The following is a 25644-nucleotide window of genomic DNA, read 5'->3' on the forward strand; positions in this document are numbered from 1 at the left end:
GAAATGCCCCAGAATACAGTGATCTGTCTGTATGGGTTCTTACACCGTGCCCATCACAGAGCGGATCAGCCTCCCAACAGAATCAGTGCTTCAGAGCAGACCGGAAAGCCTGGGGAAGGTAATGCTCAGCTGAGCCAAAAACAAGACAAGGAAGTGGAGGGAATAAAATGGAGCAAAGCAGTAAGAAGGGGCATTAAAGGGATACAACAATGACAAATACATATGCTAGGTCATCTCTCTTCTAATCTCTCTCATCTCCCGAGATAGCTCAACCCTGCACTGTAAAACCCTCCATACTATCATACTATTCCTTTTCCCTATAGCCTAGTGGTCCTCAAACTTTTGTACTGGTGACCCCTTTCACACAGCAAGCCTCCGAGTGAGACCCCCCCTTATAAATTAAAAACACTTTTTTATATGTAACGCTATTATAAATGCTGGTGGCAAAGCGGGGTTTGAGGTGGAGGCTGACAGCTCGCAACCCCCCATGTAATAACCTCACAACCCCCTGAAGGGTCCCAACCCCCAGTTTGAGACCCTGCTATAGCCCATCCCTCTATTCTATCCTCTCCCTCCTTCCCCAATACACCTATATACACCACCCTCTTTATTCCTGTCAACCTATACCCCTTACCCCATCTATACCCCTCACCCCTCCATACCCCTTATCCCATCTATACCCCTCACGCCTCCATACCCCTTACCCCATCTATACCCCTCACCCCTCCATACCCCTTACCCCATCTATACCCCTCACCCCTCCATACCCCTTATCCCATCTATACCCCTCACGCCTCCATACCCCTTACCCCATCTATACCCCTCACGCCTCCATACCCCTTATCCCATCTATACCCCTCACGCCTCCATACCCCTTATCCCATCTATACCCCTCACGCCTCCATACCCCTTATCCCATCTATACCCCTCACGCCTCCATACCCCTTACCCCATCTATACCCCTCACCCCTCCATACCCCTTATCCCATCTATACCCCTCACGCCTCCATACCCCTTATCCCATCTATACCCCTCACGCCTCCATACCCCTTATCCCATCTATACCCCTCACGCCTCCATACCCCTTACCCCATCTATACCCCTCATGCCTCCATACCCCTTACCCCATCTATACCCCTCATGCCTCCATACCCCATCTATACCCCTTACCCCATCTATACCCCTCATGCCTCCATACCCCATCTATACCCCTTACCCCATCTATACCCCTCATGCCTCCATACTCCTTCACTTTATAGCCCCTGTAATCACCTCTTCCTCTCTATTCAATACCCCATAGTCCCCTCTTCACCCCAGAATTCCCTTCTATAACCCATGCCCTTTAGTCCACCATACCCCCCCCCCGTTCTCTATTGCCCCATCACTCCTCTTAGATCCCTTCCATGTCCACTATACTCCCCTCCCTGCCCCCATTCTCCCCCCGTGGCTCCTCGGCTCCTCCCCCCCCATCCCGCCTCGCTTCCATACTCCCCCCGCAGAGCCCCTAGACCCCTCACCCCGCGCACCTACACTCCCCTCGGCCCCTCCCCACACATATCCCCCGGGTCACACCCCTCCACTACCCCCCCCCCGCCCCGCGTGCCCAGGCAGCGGCCCAATCCCGTTACTTCCCAGGCCCCACCCCGAGCCTCGATTGGAGGGGACAGTGAGTGGCAGGCCCGGGAGCCAGTGCACTGCGGGATTGCGGAGAGGCGGGGCGGGACATCCTGCGGGCCGCGAGCCAGTCTCCTGCCGCCCCCCCACCCCCCGTTTCCCTGGCGGTGCCAGCGGCCTAGGCCTCTGCTGCGGCCTGTCGCCCCTCCCCCCCCCACCCCCGGAGCCCCGGCCCGGCCCGGCTCGGCTCGGACCCGCCATGCCGCACAGCTTCAAGCCCGGAGACCTGGTCTTCGCCAAGATGAAGGGGTACCCGCACTGGCCGGCCCGGGTGAGACCCCCAGCCCCGGGGGGGACCCCCCTAATCCCCAGCCCCGAGGGGAGCCCCCCCTAGCCCCAGCCCCGAGGGGGAGCCCCAGCCCCGGCGGGACCCCCTAACCCCAGCCACGGGGGGAGCCCTAAGTGCCTCTCATGAGCCCCCCCACCCCTAGGGGACCCCATTCCCTTCCCTAAGGAAGACCTTTAGCTCTCTATGGGGAGATTCTTGTGGGGGGGACCCCTAGTCCAGCCTGTGGTCTGGGCCTACTCTGCATTGGGGAGTGGGGTGCAGGTGATGGAGTGCGGGGTGGGGATTGTGGGGAGCAGGGCACGCGGAGGTAGAGGTGATGGGGTTCAGGGGTAACGGGGCAATGTGTCTTGGGGTGCAGAGGAGGAGAGACAGAGAGGCGATTATGGTGTGGTCATTGAGATGGAGCGCCGGGAGGCAAGGTGATGGATTGTGGGGTGCAGGGGTGGGTACTGGGGAGATGGGGTGTAGGGAGTAATGGATCATGGGATGCAGAGGTGGGTGTTAAGGGGAGGTGGGGGTATAAGGAAAGATGCAGGGGTGGGTGTTGGGGAAGATGGTTGCAGAAGGGCAAGGTGATGGATTGTGGGGTGCAGGGGGTTGTGAAGAGATGGGGTGAGGAAAGGTATATGGATTGGGGTAAGTGGGTGTGGAGTGGGGATCAAGGATGACAGTCTCAGGGGTAGTCAGTTATTTTTTGTCAAGGTCCAAATTTCTTGGTCAAGGTCCAGACTCCAGAGAAAATAATAAAAAAACCCGCAACAATAATGATAAGAACATAAGAACGGCCGTACCGGGTCAGACCAAAGGTCCATCTAGCCCAGTGTCCTGTCTACCAACAGTGGCCAATGCCAGGTGCCCCAGAGGGAGTGAATCCAGGCAATGATCAAGTGATCTCTCTCCTGCCATCCATCTCCACCCTCTGACAAACAGAGTCTAGGGACACCATTCCTTACCCATCCTGTCTAATAGCCATTAATGGACTTACGATGATAATAAGTAAATAAAAAGATTTCGGGGTCTGTTCAAAAGCGTCTGGTGGTCTGGATTTGGCCTGCAGTCTGCCTATTGACTGCCCCTGGTCTGCAGCAGGAAGGGGAGGTTCTTAGAGACACGGGATCCAGGGTGGGGTGCTGGATCACTGGAGGTGGGGGTGGTCATGGGCAGGTGGGAGTTACTGGTCTGTCCTTGAGTATCAGGTGATGGTATGCAGTCTGATGAGGTTGTAGGGTGACAGCATTGTGTGGCAACAATGCTAGAAAGGGGTATGGATGAGACACACAGGGTGATGGTACCTGGTGGAGATGGAGTCAAGTGATGGTTTCTGGAGGGGATGGGGGTATTTTGGGTGTTGATGATCAGGAAGAGTCATTGTGTGTGGGGAACACCATGTGGATGAGAGTGCCTTGGGTAGTGGTCCTGAAAAGTAAAGATGATTGGAAGCTGAGGGCGGGGCAGGGTCACCACAGTGTGAGGGGGTGTAGTGGCAAGACGCAACAGGCTGCAAATGCATGGGATTGGGATGTGGTGGATACCTGAGGAAGGTTGTGGATGCTGGAGCTGGGAAGACAATGCATGACCTACAGCGTACCACAGGATCTTCTAGTGTATCTTTCCTAATTCGCGTGTGCACTGTGTGTACTTTGCTAGTGCTAGAATATGGAGCTCCAGTAGAACTTGGAGGATGCTGACATTGCTGGAGTCCCAGTCTGCTCTGATTTAGCTCTCTCCCTCCCCTGGGGGGCCCTTTCCTGTGAAGACTTCCCCAATGTGCGAGGTCACCCACTTGCATGTACGCTCCTACTTTTCTGTAATCACAGATCCAGTAACATTCCTGGGCTCCTGCCTAGAAGCTGGGCCCCTGGCTATGCCATGTGCAAGTGACTGACTGGAGCCAGTGGGACATGCGGGAAGGCAGGGTTTCCTGTGCGTTAAGGGCCAATCGCCTCAGGCCTGATTGCCTCCCAGCAGCCTGGGCTTTTCCTACAGCCTGTCTCCAGCCAGGAAGGACCGTTCGGGGCCCCCTGCTGGAGCAATCTCCCTCCTTCTAAGTAGGGCTGGATGGGATTCTCTTGGGAGTCCTTCCATGTGCTCTTACTGGTAGCCCAAGCCAGGCACTTGTGTCCCCCCTCCACCTCCGTGTGCAGAGCCTGTAACCTGTGCAGCATTCCCAGCCCTAAAGAGATTGAACCAAGGCTTAGGATAGAGCTCTTGCAACACCGCAGCTGGAGTTGGTTCCCTGCTGTTACTTGCCAACAGATCCTGCTTGGCCATAAAAACTACCTTAGAATTCAGTGTGCAGGAGGCTCCCTTCCTCCGTGTGTTATTGCAGTGCGTGTGTGAAACAGCCAACCTCGGCTTTGTATCAGCTGCACCCTAATCTGCCATCTCTGACCACCTCCTGCTTTGTGCTTCGTTTCAGATTGATGACATAGCAGACGGCGCCGTGAAACCCCCGCCGAACAAGTACCCCATCTTCTTCTTTGGGACGCACGAGACGTAAGCCCCACTGTCCACGTGATTTCCTTGCCGTTGTCCACTTCCCGGCAGCTTGGGACTGACCTCTGCTTTGTTTCTCCCCCCCCCCACCCCCCAGAGCCTTCTTGGGACCTAAGGACCTGTTCCCTTACGACAAGTACAAGGACAAATACGGGAAGCCAAACAAGCGAAAAGGCTTCAATGAGGGATTGTGGGAAATCCAGAACAACCCCCATGCCAGTTACAGTGCTCCTCCGGTGAGTGTGAGAGCATAGCTTATGTGTGGTCAGCCGTGACTAGGGGCTCTGCGCACCTCTGTGCTTTGTGCCTTCAAATAGCCTTTCCTCCTTTTCCTGCTGCCTGTCCCTGTGGCACTGGAAAGCTTCCATGTCAACAATCTCCTTTCTAACCCTCCTCACACCTGCTTTACGGATGCCTAATCTGAGGCACAGCGTTGAAGTGACTTGTCCAAAGCCACAGAGGAAATCTGTGTCCGAGCAAGAATTAGAACTGCAGAGTTCCTGGCTTGCAGTCATGTGCTCAGGCTGTCAGATGATGTCAGTCTCTTCATTGGCGCCAGAGCACCTGAACCAAAGGCCACTGAAGTCACTAGCGTGGTTCCCATTGACTTCTATGAGCTTTGGATCAGACTCCGAGAAAGCTGTTTACAGTCCAGTGTTTCAGTGTATGAGGGACACTATATATAATCATAATTGAATGATACAATTTATTACATAGTGATCTTCCTAAAGGTATCCAGAGCTGCTTCATATATACTTGGTCTGAAGAGACAAAGTAAGGCTTTAAGGTGAGATATAGAGGAGATGGGGTCGGCAACCTTTCAGAAGTGGTGTGCCGAGTCTTCATTTATTCACTCTGATTTAAGGTTTCGCGTGCCAGTCATACATTTTAACGTTTTTAGAAGGTCTCTTTCTATAAGTCTATAATATATAACTAAACTATTGTTGTTTGTAAAGTAAATAAGGTTTTTAAAATGTTGAAGAGGCTTCATTTAAAATTAAATTAAACTGCAGAACCCCCGGATCGGTAGCCAGGACCCAGGCAGTGCGAGTGCCACTGAAAATCAGCTCGCGTGCCACCTTCGGCACACGTGCCATAGGTTGCCTACCCCTGGCTTAGAGGAAGACAGTTTCAGACCGAAATGAGTAACAACCCCCCACCCAAACTGTGGCAGAGTTCGAGAGAGAAGCCATAGATTGCAGTGAACAGGCACAAGAGATGGCTGGATACAAGGGCATAGATATAGAGTGAGATGATTCTGTGGAGAGTTTTTGAGAGCAACTTAACATTGGCTACAGAGATGAGTGGGAAATCATTGAATGTAAGAGAAGCTGGTGTGACAAAGTCCTGGTGTCTGGAGCTAGAGGCTGTTCTGGACCTTCCTGAAGTTCCCAGAGCAGGGTTTTAAGAAGCCATTAAAGAGAGGCCTGCAGTAGTCAAGGCAGCAATTAATTAAGGCAAAGGTAAGGATTTCAGCAGTAATGGGCTTGAGGAAAAGATGAACTTTGGGATTGTAAAGGCGGAAAGAAAAATTTGGAGTCAAGAGTGACTTCAAGATTTTTGGTCTTGGGAGCAAAGTTAAGGAGAATGCCGGGAGCATCAAGGACATAGGGCAAAGACGGCTTCTTACCCAGAGGGAAGAATTCCGGTAGTAGGAAACTGGAAGTGGCAGTCATGACAGAAATGGGAGATTGAGTCAAGGAAAATGGAGAGCTTGGTCATCATCGCCATAGATATGATGTGCACGCTTGAAGTGAGGCATGAGATCCCTAGGTGGGGCCTTTTGAGGTACACCTCTACCCCGATATAACCCTGTCCTTGGGAGTCAAAAAATCTTACCGCGTTGTAGGTGAAACCGCGTTATATCGAACTTCCTTTGATCCGCCGGAGTGTGCAGCCCCGCCCCCCCGAGCACTGCTTTACCGCGTTATATCCAAATTCATGTTATATCGGGTTGCGTTAGATCGGGGTAGAGGTGTATAATAATGGGATGACAGGAAGTTGTGAAGTCTTCACTGCGGATGGTTAAAGGGGCAGGCAGGGCGGTGGGATTCAAACTAGGAGATCAGAGGGCTGGTGAAATCCAACCCCTCATGGGAAACTTTCAAATGGGAAAGTATCTGCAGTTGCCCTGGGATCAAGTATCTTGGGAAGAAGGATCTGTGATCAAAGGCTCATCAGCCCCCCTAAGAGGAGTCACTCACTTATGAAGGGATCGAAAGCTAGAGTGGAACCGATCCAGAATGTTACTTTCAAGGTGGTGAGAGCAGGTCACCTTCTTCAGTACCCTGTGGAGAAAAGGAAAGCTGGAGTTTGGCTCACCAGTGAGGAGGAGTCAAGTAGGGTTGTCAGAGGGGCCATATGATAGCAATACCTTCAGCACAGCATGAGGGCAGAGTGCAGCACTAGTTGACCCCAGAGATGGAAGGGGATCCAGCGGGGAGTTGTCTTTGTTCGTCAATGATCTAGATGGGGATGGCGTACAAAAGGGTTATGGAGGGGATTTTAGGGGGTTTGGCCAAGGGGCGCTTAGAGGGGCTATAGAACAGTGGTTCTCAACCAGGGGGACGTGTACCCTTAAGGGTACTCAGAGGTCTTCCAGGGGGTCCATCAACTCACCTAGAGACTTGCCTCGTTTTACAACAGGCTACATAAAAAGCACTAGCGAAGTCCGTACAAACTAAATTTTCATAGACGACGATTTGTTTATACACCTCTACCTCGATATAACGCTGTCCTCGGGAGCCAAAAAATCTTACTGCGTTATAGGTGAAACCGCGTTATATTGAACTTGCTTTGATCCGCCGGAGTGCGCAGCCCCCCTACCCCCACGGAGCACTGCTTTACCATGTTATATCCGAATTCGTGTTATATTGGGTCGCATTATAACGAGGTAGAGGTGTATTTCTCGATATACTACACACTGAAATGTAAGTACAATATTTGGATTCCAACTGATTTCTTTTATAATTATACAGTAACAGTGGGAAAGTCAGCCATTGTTCAGTAATAGTGGCAGTGCCGCTTGTGTATTTTTGGGTCTGATTTTGTCAGCAAGTCGTTTTGAAGTGAGGTGAAATTTGGGGGTACGCAAGACAAATCAGACTCCTGAAAGGGGGACAGTACTCTGGAAAGGTTGAGAGCCACTGCTGTAGAAGCAGCTTCATTAAAAGGTCAACATGACCCTGTCCCTTATCACGGCTCTCCCCCTTAAGTGCGGGTTCTAGCTTGCTGTCAGCAGGGAAGTTATGACAGCACTCTGAGGGCAGCTGTTCATGTGGCAGTGTGAGGCTCAATCCTCTCCATCGTGCTTAGCTCTCTTATTCCCTGCTTCCTTGCTGTGCTGACGTGTATTGTGAGACCTGCTATTGAGCAGTAACCCCTGACCTTTCCATTTCTTTGCCCCTTCAGCCAGCGAGCTCCTCAGACAGCGAGGTTCCCGAGAACGACCCGGTGGCAGGAAGTGATGGAGGAGAGGAGGAAGACGAATCGGCTGCTGTGGCAGTTGCTGCTGTTGCTGCAGCGGCCATGGAGAAGCTAGACAGCGATGAGGAGTCCGACAAGGGGAGCGACCACAGTGGGCTGAAACGAAAAGCGCTAGCTATGAAAGTAAGTTTGCCCCATTGCGATCAGGGAGGGGGGAGGGAGGAGGGGAAATCGCCTGGCTAGGAATAGGAGGACAATTACATTTATATAACGGGTTTGCACATGACTCACGAAGCACTTTAGAAATTGTATATGGGCCAATCACATCACCCACTACTTAGCTGCTGCGATCCACCCCAGAGGTAGCTGCATTTATCTTGGGGCAGCCGCACCGCACAGCAGGGTGTTTTTAGGAAGGACGTGAAAACAAGTTCTCCTGTTGATACTCTAGAGGGAAATTAGAGAGAATCCCAAGTTCAGAAGTAGCCAAGACGCGAGGTCTGACGTAACCAGCTCTGTTTACGCACACACGCACTGGTATTGATCAGAAGACTCTGTCACAGTGTGTAGACAGTGCATGGGATCAGGCATAAGTTCTGTGTACCTGTAGGCTGCATGCTGGCTGTTGTTCTGAGTTTATTATAGAAAACAGTAAGGAGAGTGGTGGTTAAAGCCCTGCTCCATTAGGTTTCGTTTGATCTTGTGGGCAGAGAGGGCAGCAGTGAGGAATATACCAGCTTGCGGCAGCTGTTACATTGATGTTTCTCTGATTTCAGATGCCAGTGGCTAAACGACCCCGGAAATCCTCCAGCGACCTCGACCAGGGCAGTGCGTCTCCCTCGGAAGAGGAGAACTCGGAAAGTTCTTCTGAGTCAGAGAAAAATAGTGACCAGGTGAGCAAGTGGTTTACAGGTTCCCCCGTGCTGCAGTGGTTTGGATGGGGTGGGCAGGTTCTGCTTAAGAACATAAGAACATAAGAAAGGCCGTACTGGGTCAGACCAAAGGTCCATCTAGCCCAGTATCTGTCTACCGACAGTGGCCAATGCCAGGTGCCCCAGAGGGAGTGAACCTAACAGGCAGTGATCAAGTGATCTCTCTCCTGCCATCCATCTCCATCCTCTGACGAACAGAGGCTAGGGACACCATTCTTACCCATCCTGGCTAATAGCCATTTATGGACTTAGCCACCATGAATTTATCCAGTCCCCTTTTAAACATTGTTATAGTCCTAGCCTTCACAACCTCCTCAGGTAAGGAGTTCCACAAGTTGACTGTGCGCTGCGTGAAGAAGAACTTCCTTTTATTTGTTTTAAACCTGCTGCCTATTAATTTCTTTTGGTGACCCCTAGTTCTTGTATTATGGGAATAAGTAAATAACTTTTCCTTATCCACTTTCTCAATATCACTCATGATTTTATATACCTCTATCATGTCCCCCCTTAGTCTTCTCTTTTCCAAACTGAAGAGTCCTAGCCTCTTTAATCTTTCCTCATATGGGACCCTCTCTAAACCCTTAATCATTTTAGTTGCTCTTTTCTGAACCTTTTCTAGTGCTAGAATATCTTTTTTGAGGTGAGGAGACCACATCTGTACACAGTATTCGAGATGTGGGCGAACCATGGATTTATATAAGGGCAATAATATATTCTCAGTCTTATTCTCTATCCCCTTTTTAATGATTCCTAACATCCTGTTTGCTTTTTTGACCGCCTCTGCACACTGCGTGGACATCTTTAGAGAACTATCCACGATGACGCCAAGATCTTTTTCCTGACTCGTTGTAGCTAAATTAGCCCCCATCATGTTGTATGTATAGTTGGGGTTATTTTTTCCAATGTGCATTACTTTACATTTATCCACATTAAATTTCATTTGCCATTTTGTTGCCCAATCACTTAGTTTTGTGAGATCTTTTTGAAGTTCTTCACAATCTGCTTTGGTCTTAACTATCTTGAGTAGTTTAGTATCATCTGCAAACTTTGCCACCTCACTGTTTACCCCTTTCTCCAGATCATTTATGAATAAATTGAATAGGATAGGTCCTAGGACTGACCCTTGGGGAACACCACTAGTTACCCCTCTCCATTCTGAGAATTTACCATTAATTCCTACCCTTTGTTCCCTGTCCTTTAACCAGTTCTCAATCCATGAAAGGACCTTCCCTTTTATCCCATGACAGCTTAATTTACGTAAGAGCCTTTGGTGAGGGACCTTGTCAAAGGCTTTCTGGAAATCTAAGTACACTATGTCCACCGGATCCCCCTTGTCCACATGTTTGTTGACCCCTTCAAAGAACTCTAATAGATTAGTAAGACACGATTTCCCTTTACAGAAACCATGTTGACTATTGCTCAAGAGTTTATGTTTTTCTATGTGTCTGACAATTTTGTTCTTTACTATTGTTTCAACTAATTTGCCTGGTACCGACGTTAGACTTACCGGTCTAACTAACCGGATCCTGGCGAGAATATAGGACGAGGCGCACTCTGCTTATGCCCTCTCTCTTGCACCGTGCAGGACACAACTTGTCAGCTAAATGGGCCACATGAAGCATGGGGGATAGGATTTGGAATAGTCTGCTATAGACATATACACATACACTCTACCACTTGTGCTCAAGCAGTGTCTCCATAAATGGTTAGTAGTAGTAGAGCGCATATGCTCTGTAGACCTTCAGTCACTAGAGATGTAATCCCAGCCCTCCGAGCCTGTCTCATTGCTGCTCCGGAGGGGCAGTGGCACGCCACGTTACAGCACGCATACCATGTGCCTAGTGCCATTACATGCCTGGCTTCCCCTTTCACAGGGCGTTGACGAGAAGACACGCCCCTTTGCTTTGACAATAGCACCCAGTGCAGCGGCTCCTGCCTGGTGGCGCTGCCCCCCTGATGTTTCTCTTTGCCTCCCCTGCTGGCTTAGTGCAGTCGCCAATTCCTTCCATGAGCGCTGAGTCCAGCCCAGGGCTTGGGCATCTCTGGGTGGTGACAGCAGGCAGCACAGGTTGGCATGGTGTGTGGAACGCCAGCCTAGTCTTCAAGGCCTGCCTTCATGCCACTTGGCGCTGACTGGCTGGGCACCTGTGTGCCAGTCTTTCTCCCACTGTTCTCCAGCTTTGTCAAAAGTCATGTCTTTCTGGGTCTCTGCTCTTTCTAAGGTGCCCAACGCGTCTTTGCTGGGACATCCTTGTCCCAATTAAGACTGGACAGCTTGTTTGTTCTTGGGTTGACAAGCCCCTGTGCTTTGGGGCAGCACCTGTGGTCTGCGGAGATCAAAGTCAAGGGCTGTTGGATAATGAGGAGGGGAAGGAGTTTGAGTTGGAAGGGCTGACCTGGGGCCATTCTTTACCCCCCTGATGCCACCCAAGGGTATATCCAGAAGGTGCCCTCACTTCTCACTGTCTGGGCATGGGGGTTACTGCTGAGAGTGGTGGGGTGATGCTCCCACAGCCAAAGTGAGGCCTTTCCTAATTCGAATATGTCCATCCCTTCCCAGGACTTTACTCCAGAGAAGAAGTCAGTGACTAGAGCTCCCAGGAGGGTGTCTGCAGGCGGAAGGAAGAAAAAGGTAAGGGGCCCTTGAAGTGAGCAGCTCTGCCCCATTGCTAGTCCATTCTCCCTGCGGGTTAGCCCCTTGGCTTTGCCAATCGGCGTCCAGCACAGATTGTGGTTAGCCAGTCAGACAGACCCCTTCTACCTGAACGGAGGTGGAAAGGAATTCCAAACACACAGGGTAGCTGAGAGGAATGGAAGAGACTAAATTTCGGATTCCATGTTGCCCACAGGAATGAATGAAGAGGGGAGGGGAGGCAGGAGGATTAGGAGGGGTGAGCGGGAACAACAGGCTTCCTGCACGTGGATTTGATGAGTTGGGTGAGCAGCAAGAAGGGATAGTCATAGATTTTAGTGGGGTCTTCTGGCCTTGTGATCATCTAGTCTGACCTCTTGCATAACAAAGGCCTCGGTGACTAAACCGACCATTTCACTATGTGACGTGTGCTGATAACAGAACTGTGTGTGTGCGGATTTGCCAGGGCATCCCCCCTAGCCTTCCCTTAGACACTGATCCATTACCTAAGGGAGTTGAAGGTAGATTCCCCCTTTTGTCCCACTTATGGTTCCCATGGGAAGGCAGTTCAGCTCCCCTCCTCTCTGACCCGCGCACGGATCCCCCTCAACGTTCTCTCCTTTGCTCACAGAAGGTGGATTCGGGGTCCGACTCGGACTCCAAGGTGGATTCGGAGGAGGAAAACGAGACAGTGGACGTGACTAAGTCGGACTCGGACTCCGACTCCGACTCGGACGTGTCTGTGAAGAAGGTTCCGCGGGGCAGGAAGCCAGGTAGGGCTGAAGGGGAGCTATCCAGGCTTCTTCCAGCTCTTCCCAGGCAGTTCTGGAAGGGAGCTGGGCTGGGTGGGTTCTGCAACCCACCTTTGTGTGGGAGCCTTCATTAATCCCTGCCCCAATAGATGGACTGAAACCCAGGCCCCACTGGACTGGGTTACCCTTCCTTCACGCACGCTGCGTCTGGCTGTCGGAGGGGGTGGGAAGGAGACTGTCCTGCGGTGCTGAACGCCTGAACCCTTGTGTCTTGTAGCTGAGAAGCCGCCCCCAAAGCCTCGCGGCAGGAAACCAAAGCCTGAGAGAGCTCCGACTAGCTCCAGCAGCGACAGGTGAGAGCCGAGGCCCTGGCGAGGGGCACCAGGGACTGGCTGGGATGCCTGCTCTGGTATTCAGACGCTTTAATCTCCTTTGGCGCAGAAGCAGAGGAGTGCGGCCCGGGGCTTGGGTCGCTGAGCCCAGGCTTTGTATGGGATCGGCTTCTCCCAGGAGCTAGCCAGGGCATCTCACTGGTGTCCGGTCTCAGTTGTCGGCTGGGGTGGGGGATCTTTCGTGTTGGCGCAGGGGAGTCCTGACTCGATGAGCAGAGTTTGGCCAGTGAGTACGATTCTTGACTCTGCCACAGACTTCCCTAGTCGCCTGGTCTCTCTCTGGCTCAGTTTCCCCATCTGTGAAAACGGGGATAAAATGACAAACCTCAGTCCCGGGGGTGTTCCGAGGACAAGTGCATGAATAAATGGGAGGCGCTCGGGCACCACGGAGAGGGAGAGCTCTCGCCTGGGCTCTTTAGTGCAGGGACTGTCAGGTACAAAACATTTGTCCAGCACCCTGCACGTCAGGGCCTCGAGGCGCTGCCACGGTATAAATGTTTAATAATAATGGGGCCCATGTCAGTGCCTAGATAGCTAGCAAGGAGGGGCAGTAGCTTTGGTTGCCACCAGAGGGGATGCCTCATGTGAGTTGCGTGGCAATCGCTGCCAGACAGTCTCCGCTCTGTGCAGCCCTTCTGGCTATGGGCTAGAAAGAGTTTCCTGGGGTAACTCTAGGAGCATCGCTACACTGGCAAAGCTTCTTAGTGCGGACTCGGCGTATACCGCGACGGAGAGCTTTTGCTGGTGTAGCTTGTACTGGTTCCCCAAGCAAAATAAGCTATCGTGGCCGAAGTCTAAGTGCAGCTACACCAGGACTTTAGGAAATCCCACCCCTAACCGACATTGCAAACCAGCCAATGCTTCCAGTGTAGACCTGGCCTACCCGCGAGGGGGAAGTGAAGGGGCCGGAACTGACAAGACTCCAGACAGGCTTAGTTATCCAGAAGGGCCCCGTGTGGAGCGTAGGGAGGAGAACGCAGGGTCCAGAGGGATTTGACCCATACGTACCAATTGCAGCCCAAAGTGAGGCTGGAAGTGTGGATCTCGGCTGGCTTGCAGTTCTGTGGGACAGGAATCCCACTCCTGCAGCTGGCGCTAATTGGGCTCCCACTGGCAACCTGGGCAGAGGGACCAGGGATTGCATAGGACCTGGAGACTGAACTAATGCAGAGCTCTCTCCAGATCAGGGCTGAGGCACTGGCGGGGCGCTGAGCGGGAAGCGTGCACCACTGGGGGTAACCAGAGGCCTTCAGTCTCCAGGGCTGTCAGGCTGGCCTCTCTTGCCAGCTCCCCTTTCGTTCAGAAAAGGGGCCCGTCCCGGGCGCAGGTGAGGGCAGTGAGTGATGGTAACTGTGCAGCTGCTTGGTGGCCTCAGACCTCTGCAGGGCAAAGGCATGTCCAGTGGCCCATGCCCCACGGTCTACTGAAAATCTGACGCTGCAAAAAGTTCATGTACCAGGGAGCAAGGCTGGTGCTTCTCCCCAGTGTACGGGAGGCACAGAGCTCCGCGGCACCTACAGGACTCTGTGGAAGCAGGGCTCAGAGCAGGGCTGGAGGGTGCACGGGCCCCGTCTCCGCAGCGGGTTTCCTGTTCCCCGTGATCCATTTCCCTCTGTCCCCGACAGTGACAGCGACAGCGACGTGGATCGCATCAGCGAATGGAAGAGGCGTGACGAGGAGCGCCGCCGGGAGCTGGAGGAGAAGAGGAAGAGGGAGCAGGAGGAAGAGATCCGCAGGCTACGGGAGCAGGAGAAAGAGGAGAAGGAAAAGAAGAAGGAGAAGGCGGAGAAGGGGGAGGAGGCGCACTCAGACAGTGACAGCAGCATGGATGACGAGGTGGCCAAGAAAGGCAAGAAGATCCGAGGCAAGGACCAGTTGTCATCGGACTCTGACTTGGAGCTGGAGAAAGAGGTGAGCACGTGGGACCGGGGGGATCCGGGCCTCCAGGCTGCCCATTCGCAGCCAGTGATCGCGTGGGAAGTGAGTTTGGGGGCACCGCTGAGCCCCTCCTGTGATTGGCACTAAACCTTTGTTGGTCTCAGAGAAGCCGAGGAGGCGGAGTGCCCCTCTCACCCCTGAGATGGTTCTCTCCCGGATCGAGGGGCGTGGGGAAGGGTTGGGGTCAGGGAAGCTCACCCTGCTGCTGCCTGTGTGAAGTCGCTCCTGCACTGCTCATGAAACTCTCAGGCCAGACCCAGGAGGAACCTGTCGTGCTGAATGTCCCAGGCGTGCCCCCTGCTGGTGTCTCGCCCAGGTTAGCTGAGGGCTGTCACGGCGGCTCCAGTCAGCATGGATGAGCAGCTACCAGAGTTGCGAGAGGTGGGCGGGACGGAGCCACCTTGATTTAGTTTTGTTAACGAACTCCTCCGCAGAGGCTCGCAGGTGAGATGTTGAACCAGGCTCTAGCTGCTTGCTGTCTGGGAGGATCCCACGGCACCCTTCGTGGGGGGAGCTGTTAGGTCAGCCCTGAATCCTGGCTCCATTCTAACGAGGGCACATATATTCTGCCTCACTAAACTTTGTTGGGAGTTTCAACTGAGTGCTGGATACTTCTTCACTTCCTGTCCTAGCCTGTTGTGTAGCATTGCTGGAAGCTGCGTAACAGCTTTCACGTTCCACCCCAGAGCTGGCTGCATTTCGTTGGTTGAAGTGATGTCTGCGCATCAGTTTGTGGAGGGCTTCAGGAATTTGGATTGGAAAGCGCTCTGAATGTGATTCCTTTGCTGTATTTGGACCGGCCAGAGCAGTTCCTGAGTATAGCTAGCGCGGGGCCCAGGCATGGCAGGAAATGGAGCAGGGCTTTGTAGCAGCAGTTACACTGGCACTCAGCTGGAATTTCTGCACGAATTCTGCCCGTTTGGCGCGTGAGGGCAGGAGGGCTGCCCTGAGCTGCCAGTGGCTTTGTCATGGCATTTCATGCCTGCCTAGGGTGGATGCTCTTGCATCTATGACTTCAGTTAAAGCGCCAGGCAAGGTCCTGGAGAGAGGCCTCTCCCCTTAAGACAGCAGTGACCTCCTCTGGTACCAGCTTGATGGCCCTGGAGACTGAAGTGCTGTCCCTTGACCGTGGCCAGCAGAGCATATGTTACCCCTCCACCCCACCAGAGTGCCTCGTCTCCAACCTTGGGGTAAAAGGGGATCACAGTCTGCACAGCCCATTCGTCTCTGTGCTGAGACTAGTTAGTTGTAGGGGTGTGGGGGTGTATGTGACATGGACCTTTGGTTGCTGGGAGGGGACAGAGACCTATCAAACTCATTTCACACAAAACAGCCACCGTATGGGTCACTAAACTTCTGGTCACTGCTGCCCCAGCCTAGATGTGAACTGCTGAGCTCGAGGTGGAAATCTCCATAACCCATCTGCCTAAGCCAGTTTTCTGAGCTCTCCAGGGGGGATAGGAGAGTCTGAAATGAGCAAATCTCCTTTCTCCTCTCCACTGCCAGAGAGAGAAGCTGTAAAATCAGTGTTGTCTCGTGGCTGGAGCTGGGGATTTTGTGGTTCCCAGCTCTGCCACTGACTCACCGAGTAGCCTTGGGGAAAGTCACATCACATATCCATGCCTCAGTTTCCCCAGCTGGAAAATGAGCATCTCAGGGGAGCTGTGATGTCTAATATCAGCAAAAGAGCTGTGAGATCCTCTGGTAAAAGGCACTACAGTATATGTGTGCAAAGGGCGGTGCTTGGATACCATGCCAATGGAGCCTGTATAAGTACTGTGATTGAAACCATACCTCTGGTTACCAGAGCAGCACGTGGCTGTATTCTTAGCAGGGGGACAGGGTTCCGATTGGTCAGAGCCCGGTTCTAGGTGGTGCTGCAGAAGGCCAGGCGACCCTAAGCCAATCTAATTACTTCACTTGTCAGCTCTTTGGGGCAGAGACTTTCATATAATTGTGCTAGGCACTGCACACGCCAACAGGCACCAGCTCTTGGCATCCCCACAACACAGACCGCGCGCCGGAGGGGCTGGAATAGGACACCACCATCCTCTCCCCTCCTGCGGCGAGGAGGGGCCTGCCGCAGCGCTCAGCATATGCATTGTTCTCTTGTTGAAGGTAAAGAAGCCGCTGAAGAAGCAGCAGCCCTCAGAGTTGTCAAGGAAACTGAATCTAAAGGAGAAGAGGGGCCGATCGGAGGAGAAACCTCGCAACAAGTCAGCATCTTTCTGCCGCTCTCTCGATTCCTCCTTGTGGTTGGCCCCTTCCCCCTGGATGTGCAGTTGCTGTGGGGCTGGGTGTGGGGGGGAGAGTCTCTTCTTGTGCCTCCTCGCTGACCACTCCCCCTGGTGGGTGGGGTGAAGGTCCCCCTCCTGGAGTCCATGGCAGAGCTGCGCTAAGTATCTGCTTTCCAGGGAGGTGGCGAGGTTCTTCTCCCCTCCCGCGTTAAGAAGGGAAGGGAGGTGGTGCTGGAGCAAATCTTTAAGGCACCTCTGATCTATCTCCAACGTCATGTGCCTATAACCGAGTCTGCCTCAGCTGGATGGTCCAAGCAGCCTGCAGGGCCGGTACCATGTAGGGGAGTGACATGGTCACAGGCCTCTCTAAGCAAGGGAACATCTCCTGAGGCCTGCTGTCATTACTGGGTCTGCCCCTTCTCCGCTCCCAGGGAGAGGGGGCCGCAAGGAGTCAAGAACTGCTGATAGAGCCTTTAGGAGCCTGTTCCCCAGGAGAGGGGGGGGCCCGTAATTTCCAGGCCTGAAACAGGAATGACTCAGGTCCAGCATATAAGGCATGGGAGTGGGAATCAAGACCCTGGGTTCTACCCCTGCCTCTGCCACTCACCTGCTGTGTGACTTGGGCAAATCACTTTGGGACACATCAGAAGCGGCCTGTAAGCTTTCGATCCCTGGAGCCCAATTCTCCAGAGGTTCGGAGTACCCCCAGCTCCCACTGACTTCCACAAGCTAAGGGCACTCAGCCCCTCGGCAAATCAAGCCCAAGATGTCACCAGCTGGGCTTCAAACACTGGGACATGTCTGAGAATGTGGGCCTTAGTCCCTCCTGTGCCTCAGGGTTCCTGTTTGTAAAACGAGGATAAAGACTCTCGCCCGCCTTGGTGAAGTGCTTTGAGAGCCAAGGCTGAAAGTGCTCATCAGCAGCATTATTTCTGCCCGGAGAGCTGGTGCAGCCTTTCCCCCTTATTTAATGCACCTGGAGTAAGCCAAGCCCTAAGCAGGTGGTACCAGGGCCATGTGTGCTGCCATGTAAACCAGATGGGTAAAATTCCGCCAGGAAGGCTGGGCGTCCCCCTGCCCTCGCCAGTGAGAAGTGCAAGCCAGGGCAGTGGGTGCAACTCCTAACCGGGGTATTTCTAACTTGCAGAGGTGCCAATGAGCAGCTTCTTACTCTTGTTTCCTTAATCCGCTGCAGACCCTTAAGAGTGGAACGAGGCCGGAGAAAGTCTGACGCGATCCCAGAGAGGAGGATGGAGAAGAAGAAGGGTGAGAGCAGGTTACTTCTGGGGAGGGGGAGGGACTCTCCTGCTCAGTTATCCTGACCTGGGGCATGGGGTGCGGAGAGCGTCTCCCCAAAAGAGGTCCAGTGTATTGCTCTGATTTGGCTCTTCAGGGCAGAGCTGCTGGGGGCCCTCCTGGCTGGCTGTAGGAGGCGTCTTTGGAGTTCAAGCAACGTGCCCAGCTCAGGATAACCAAGCGACGATGACTCTGATGTTAGCCCATTCCCAACCCTTCCTGCTTCTGGGGAGACTCTGCATACTGCCTATTCCCAGGAGGCCAGGGGTCGTATCGAATCAGAGCTGAAGGCCCCGGATGCCCAGCGCACATTCTCTGTGCTTTCAAACGCTCAGTGTCCTGCTGGTGTCCAGCAGTGTAGAGCTGAGTTAAAGCCAACCAAGAGGGGCTAATGCCTTGGCCTCTTTATTTTACATGATCTTAGAGCCCACAATTGAAGAGAAGCTTCAGAAACTTCACAGCGAGATCAAGTTTGCCCTGAAAGTTGATAATCCGGTGAGTACCAGCGGGTGGGAGGGGGCTGGGGAGGGGATTAAAGTCTAGTCCTTCATCCAGAGTGGTCCCTCCTGCTTGGGTGTCCCCGGACTATCAGCGACTGGGGTCTGTTCCTCCCGGCTCTTTGTGTCATTGACGCCTGTGCAAAGTGAGTGTTAAACTTTCCCTGATTAGAACCCTCCGCCCCTGGTGGAGCACTGTAGGTCCACTCCACAGGCCTCTGTGACCACACAGGATGCGAGTCCGAGCGGGACGAGACCCTGTTGTCTTTGGGCATCTGTCAGCTTTTAATAGTCAGTGGATTGCTGAATGACCTTGCAGGCTTGAGGCCCTCAGAATCTGCCTCCACTCTTAGCTTTGTGGAGTACTGTCTGGCTTTCATGCTATTCGGGGGTGCCCAGCCTTAAATGTTGACATCTGTGGGGGGTTCCCTGGTCCTCCTCTTCCTCCGAATAACCTCCATCTGAGCCAGCTCCAAGATCTGTTAGCACGTTCTTCATGCTGCCTATTAACCGTAGTGTCCTATTATTGTCTGAGATATCTGCTGCCTGGGGATGGACTCATTGATCAGATTGGTCTCTTCCATGTCGAACTCCTACAGTCCTAAGTGATACATTTGATTCCGCACTGTTTTAAAGGAGCAATACTCAGCTTTGCCACTAGATGGTGCCAAAGGTGATTTTTATTTCTCCCTGGGCTCTCCTTACCTATCTCTGAGAATTCCCCCGCTTAGCTCCCAGCTGCTACACAGCTGTGCTCTCTGCTGATAGGCAGCTTTGCTACAGTGCCTACCTGATGTGGATCAATGCCGGATTTTGGGGGGGGGAGGCAGTAGCGGCACAGCTGAAGGTGGGGATGGGTTGCCTAGTGGGCGTCAGCTCCTGGTGAGGCTCGGTTGCCTCGTTTAGGAGAAAGATCAGGGTCTCGGGAGAGGGACAAAGATGAGTCTGTGTGGCAAGTGCCATCGACTTTGGATCTAAGTCTAAGAGGTTCTTCAGCCTCTTTATCGGTGTCTCTGCTCCCCAGCCTCTCCAAGGAGAGGGAGAGATCCTGGGGTTGCCCTGCTGCATGAAGCCTGAGAGGGGATGGAATAATCCACTAAGTAACTTCACTGAGCGCTCCTTGAGTCCCTGCCACCTCCTCTGCCTGGTGGAGATAAATCTCTGATCTCTCTCTACCTGCAGGATATCAAGAGGTGCCTGAATGCACTGGAAGAGCTGGGAACCCTGCAGGTCACCTCTCACATCCTCCAGAAACACACTGATGTGGTGGCTACACTGAAAAAGGTACGATGGAGGTGGGATAAGGGAGGCGTATGTGGGGATGAGAGCGCCTTTCTCTGGGACAGGGGGCCCATCTGTGGCCAGCCCCGCCTCACTGTGTGTATTTGACAGATCCGTCGCTACAAAGCTAACAAGGACGTGATGGAGAAGGCTGCCGAGGTTTACACCCGCCTGAAGTCGCGCGTCCTGGGGCCGAAGATCGAGGTGAACCAGAAAGCCAACAAAACTGGGATGGAGAAAGACAAGGGGGACATGGAGAAGGGCCAGGAGAAGCTGTCGGGAGGGGAGGCCCCGAACGAGAAAGAGGAGGAGGAGATGAATGCCGGTAACTATAATTCGCGCTGCTGGGAGGGTCCCAACCTGCCTGGGCACACAGCAAACCCAGGGTGAGGGTGGGGGCTCTTCTTTTGGGATGACTGCTCTGAGTCAAACACACAGACTGAAAGCAAAAGATGCTCCAGTGACTCAGCCCGCCTGCCCCGGGAGAGACTGGACCCTGGGTTTATCACTTGTGAAGCAGGGTCACTGTCTACCCAAGGGATTTCCTACTGCAGCGGTTCTCCTTGGAGGGCACAGAGGGCGGCAGGATCCTCCCTCGTGGGCTCGTTGGGGTGGGGGTGGGAGACGGGCAGGCTCATGGAGGGTCGCTCTCTGACGAAGCTCGGCACAGCATGGAAATGCTGGAGACGCCTGTCCTAGCAGCTGTAGCGATGCAGGTATTTGCAAGAGACCTGCCTGAAGAAGGGGCGTGTTAATTCTTTGCCTCCAGCGCCCCACTGCTGCAGGTTACACCCCAGACACCCGTGATGCCACCATTCGGTTCAGGGCTGTGGGGGTAAGAACACCCAAATGGCCAGGAGAGCGGGAGCATAGCCTACCTCCAAGATCTGCATGTAAACCTAAGGGAAGTGCCCTTCTGGCTAATTACAGCCCGACTGTCAGAGCCCAGTGGCCCCCGACTCATGCCTAATGCACAAATTAAATGCGAGAGTCAAACCAGTGTGGAGCAAATGGGGGTAGCTTCACCTTTAGGTGGCCGCTTTAAATCTTCCCCAGGTGGATAGCGACCAAAATCTGTTGGTGCCTGTAGAGACCCCATCCGAGACCAGGGACCCATTGGGCTGCTCACCGTATAGGCACAAAGCAAGCAATTCCCTGCTCTGAAGAGCTGACAAGCCAAGCATCGTCTGGTGGCTGTGGGTGCCCCGTTGTGGTGGCCCTTGGCCATGTTCCAGAATCCCCCCCCCATAACTGGGGCAGCGGGCTCAGCAGAGGGTCCAGGGCCAGACCGATCTCTTCCCCTCTTAGCGGTGATGTATCCAGAGCATTGGTGGGATGGCGCTAAGCGGGGAGCTTTTCCCTGCTGCCGCTGTGCTGCGGACAACTGGAGAATTTTAGTCTCCAGGGCTGTGGAGCTGCCATCTTGGCTAGATCCCGAGAGAGAGAGAGACTCAGAGGCAGGATGGCCTAATGATTAGATTAGCAGCCTGCGACTCAATTCCTTGCTCTGCCTCAGACTTCCCCCGTGACCTTGGGCAAGTCATTTAGCCCCGTCTCCCTCCGTACAATGGGATAATAGCTCATCCCTGCCTCACAGCTCCCTAAATTCATAAAAGACTGCAAGGCGCTCAGATCCTCCCATGACAGGGGCCAGGTAAGTACCGAAGAGAGCGGGAAAGAGAAAGCAACAGCTGCCATTGCTTCCAACAGGGAGCCAAGCATGCGAGCGTGTGCGCCCATCTCCTCCTGTCCTCTCCCCCACTGTAGATCTGTCAGCCCCCGTAAACGGCGAATCCATGTCCCAGAAAGGGGAGAGCGTGGAGGAGAAGGAGCGAGACCAAGCCCAGGGATCTGGCGACGGAGAGCGAGAGGCATCCCCGGAAGACACACACGAGTGAGCACCCGCTTCTGGCTTGGGGACACTCGGTGGTAGGGGACCAGGGTCCTACCTGGTTCATCTTCTACCTGCCGAGGGGTGGGAGGCCGCAGATCCGTGGGGCCAAGGAGGCTGCGGGACGCGGTGATGCGTTGCTGCCTGCCACTGGGCACGGAGCTCCTCCAGAGCAGAAGCCTTTTACAAAGAGCGTCAAGGCCAAAGTCTCTGGGTTTTCTAGCACCGAAGGAGTCAGACGAGGAATCCCTGTTAGGCCAGCAAGTCTATTTCTAGGCTTCTGCAGGGTGGTTCCCCCTCTGTATGTGATCAGGTGTTTCTGCAGCCCCCAGCAACTGAGTATAAACCCTGCCAACCCGCGTGGCATGACTTCCTCCAGCCATCCTTGTGGGCAAGTGCATGTTAGCAGAGAGGCACCTGCCTGGGGGCGATTGCTCTCTTGGGTCTGTGGGCTTGGGGGCACCATGCCTGGGGCTAGGAACGTCAGTGTGACGGGGAGGAGGGGCAGTGTACTCACTGGGGTGTCCTATAACTGTCCGGTTGGGAGGGGGGTGTTGCTCGGATACCATGAGGAGGGGTGTGGATGGGTGGGAAGGGAGGCATGGATAGATGGGTGGGAAATGGGGAGCAGGGAGAGTGGCTGGCTAGAGGCGTGTGGCTGGGCAGGGAAGGGATACATAGAGGGGTATGAATGAGGAGGGAAGGCGGATCCAGTAACCCCAAGCACCTGCCTCCTTGCTTCGCTCCCCGTGAGTGACAGTCGCTTCCTAGCTTGGAACTGAGGCAACTCGGTGACTTTCCTCTGCTCTCCCTGGCAGCGCGCAAGACTATCCCGAGATCAAAAGGCCCAGTACGGACAGGGAGCGGGTCCGCCTGGAGTCGGACTCCGTGGACGAGGAGGAGGACAGCTGAGGCCGTGGATCTCGCCCGGAGGAGAAACACTCGCAGGGTCTCTGCACTGAAGGCAGTGAAGGAGACTGGCTCTGCCTTGCCCCCATGTTTCAGAGTTACTTCACTAAGTCGCACTATAGATGATGCCTAGGTCTTGTTCCCCTGCCCCTCCTGCTCCTGTGAAAGGAAAGAACTTCTGGGGAGGCTGTGCCGTATATTTGTATTTGTCTCCTTGTTTTTTTGTTTTTTTCCCCCCACCTAAATTCTTGTGATTTAAACCAACATGAACTGAATATAAAGGGTTTTTTAATGAAAAAATATCATTTATTCGTCTATTTTCTTGAGCCCCTGATGATGGCTGTAACTCTAGGGTGAGAAGGGACGTCCTTTGTGTTTCCTTTTTGAAGTGCGGTTAGACTCGGGAATGTGACTGTAAAAATAACACCCAAGGGCTCCCACGTTTCGTCGCCCTGCAGCACCAGCTCCAGCCTGGCCCGTTTTACAAGCCAGAGACGATGGGGTGGTGCTGTCCGTTCCAGCGGGGATATGACAATCACCTGGATTCTTTCTGTCCTCCCCAGACCTGGAGATTCTGCCGTTGGATTGCAGCTATTCTGCATGACCCGGTTGACTCCAGCGCATGGTCCCATAGCTGTGGCTGGTTCTTCAGGGCCAAAACTTGGTGTGGGTGAAAAGCCAGCAGAGCTCTGGCTTGGAAACGTGGTATGCCAGCACTGAATACAGATCCTGCTTTATTTCCAGTGACTACCGTGGTGTAACCGCACTTTGCAGGGCAAGTTTATCACGACCTTTTAACTAGAAATCTCCAGCCCATTAGCCCTCCCAGGTCCCTACTGCTCTGAAGCCCCAGAATCATGTGGGGACGTCCTCTCCTGCAGCCCCCAGAACACTTAAAGCCAGAGGCTGTATCATTCCACCAGCGAACTGAAGTCTGAGAATGGAGCATTGCATTGTCATGCTTCTTTGAGGGATGCCCGTAGTATGGGGGGCTGCCACTGGCTGCTTTTATTTAAAATCCACTTGAAAAAGACAGTTGCTTATAAATAACGACAGCCTGAGGGCTTCATCTCAGTCAGCAGGGGTAGGAAAAATCTTTAGGTTTTGATGTGTTTCGGAAGGATCTTAAGCTTTTGTATATGTAAAATAAAGACTTGTCCATCTGAAAAGGAAGATGAGTGTTCTGACTATGTCTCCTTTGCACTGCAGGCAGATGAATTGCAGAACAAGGCGGCACTTAACAGGCCACTAGGGTAGCTTGTTCCAAATCAACCCCCCCCCAACCTCCAGAAGCTGCAGCTTAACTCCGGTTTTATATTCCTCCCTGGTGCGCTGCACGGTAAACGTTTAGAAACAGAATCGAAATAAACCAACGTGACTTTTTACCCACTACATTTAAACGCTGCCTGCAGCCAGCGACGGGCCACGGTTTGCAGAGTGCGTTCGTCTCAAACCCAGTATGTAGGGAGCACGGCTTGATGGTTTGTATTATGGGTGTCCCTACAGGCTCCACCAAAGAGCCAGGGCCCTATCATGCTGGGTGCTGCACAGACAAAGGCTTTGTCTACACTGGCACTTTGTCGGCAAAACTTTGGTTGTTCCGGGGTGTTTTAAAAAAAACACACCCACCCCTCCAAACGACAAAAGTTTGACCAATTAAGAGCGCCGGTGTGAACAGTACTTTGTCGGCAGGAGCGCTCTGCTGCCGACAAAACCGCTGCTGCTCGTGGGGGGTGAAAGTTTTTTGTCGGCAGGAGAGCTCTCTTCTACTGACAAACAGCAGCTACGCTGCGTGGCTTTTCGCCTCGTAGTGTAGCCATGGCCTTAGAGACAGTGCTGTCTGCTCAGTCTAGAAACAGACAAGACGAAGGGCAGAAAAGCATCATCTCCCCTTTACAAGGGGGAGAGGCCCGGAGAAGTTAAGTGATGTGGCCAAGGGCACAGAAAATCTGTGGTCAAGCCAGGAATTGAACCCAGCCCTCCTGAGTCTCAGGCTGGTCCCTCGCCCACACCACCACTTTGTCTTGCAAGGCTTGAGATTGTTAATCAGAGGGATGCCTAGTTCTAAGACTTACTGCCCTCATCTTTCGTTAGGGCCCACTGCAACCAGGTAGTGTCAGTGTGGAGCAGGGCTAAAGGATGTGCTGGCCTGACGCACGTGACGTCGGTGTGACGCCGCTGCAGTTAGTGTATCGCTCGTGAATGTGCTAACCTGGCCCCCTGTGTCAGCGCTGCACATACTCACCAGGTGCGTGTCCATGCACTGTGCGGTGTACCATGGCTGGAGTCCTGCTTTGCCAATTCTCTCCCCTTTGCAGGGCCGGTGCTACCATTAAGGCGAACTAGGCGGTTGCCTAGGGCGCCAAGATTTGGGGGCGCCAAAAAGCGGTGCCCCCAATTTTTTTTTACAGCGTTTCTACACCCCCACCCCGAGTGCATGGTCGCCGCTCCACTTCTCCCGCCTCTCAGGCTTGCAGCGCCAATCAGCTGTTTGGCACCGCAAACCTGGGAGGGGAGGAGAATTAGAGCGGGGGCGGCATGCTCGGGGAGGAGGCGGAGCAGAGGTGAGCTGGGGTGGGGAGCTGCCACACGGCCCCCCGGGGGGGGGAGCTGCCGCGGGGAGGGGTGCCTCAGGGCAGGGGGGGAGCTGCCGCGGGGGGGTGTTGGGGAGCCGCCGCAGGGCTGGGGGGGTGCGCAAGGTGGAAGTTTCACCTAGGGCACGAAACTTCCTTGCACCGGCCCTGCCCCTTAGGTGGGGGAGCCGACGAGTTACTGTGTAAGGGTTGGGGGCATTTGGCAGAGCACTAGACCTCAGCAATCGCGTTTTGCAAAGAATGGGCCAAATTCACTGGTGAGCTACATGGGGGTGAGTTTCACCACTAGGGCCTGATCTGTAGTTACTCAGCTCCTATGCTCGGGGTGGGGGTTAAAGGTGATATCAAGCCATCTTGGTACACCCTGTATTCTAGGAGCTAGAAGGGGCCTGCCTGGGCCTGCTGTAG

The 25644-nt window shown here is 53.7% G+C and overlaps 2 protein-coding genes across 2 annotated transcripts in view; one reads left to right on the forward strand and one right to left on the reverse strand.

The window, feature by feature from the left end:
- The window catches only part of SH3GL1 (SH3 domain containing GRB2 like 1, endophilin A2), a 208481-nt gene that overhangs the window by 92539 nt on the left and 90298 nt on the right, over positions 1-25644 (reverse strand). The window lies entirely within an intron of this gene.
- HDGFL2 (HDGF like 2) lies at positions 1860-23807 on the forward strand. Its single transcript, XM_065421978.1, has 16 exons — positions 1860-1945; positions 4383-4459; positions 4557-4695; positions 7871-8068; positions 8662-8778; positions 11378-11449; positions 12081-12222; positions 12479-12554; positions 14219-14504; positions 16650-16747; positions 17964-18034; positions 18489-18559; positions 19744-19845; positions 19954-20167; positions 21610-21736; positions 22552-23807. The coding sequence occupies exons 1-16, from the start codon at positions 1874-1876 to the stop codon at positions 22643-22645; spliced, it is 1956 nt and encodes a 651-aa protein (XP_065278050.1). The 5' UTR covers positions 1860-1873; the 3' UTR covers positions 22646-23807.

This window comes from Emys orbicularis, chromosome 24 (genome assembly GCF_028017835.1).
Source record: "Emys orbicularis isolate rEmyOrb1 chromosome 24, rEmyOrb1.hap1, whole genome shotgun sequence".
Lineage (NCBI taxonomy): Eukaryota > Metazoa > Chordata > Testudines > Emydidae > Emys > Emys orbicularis.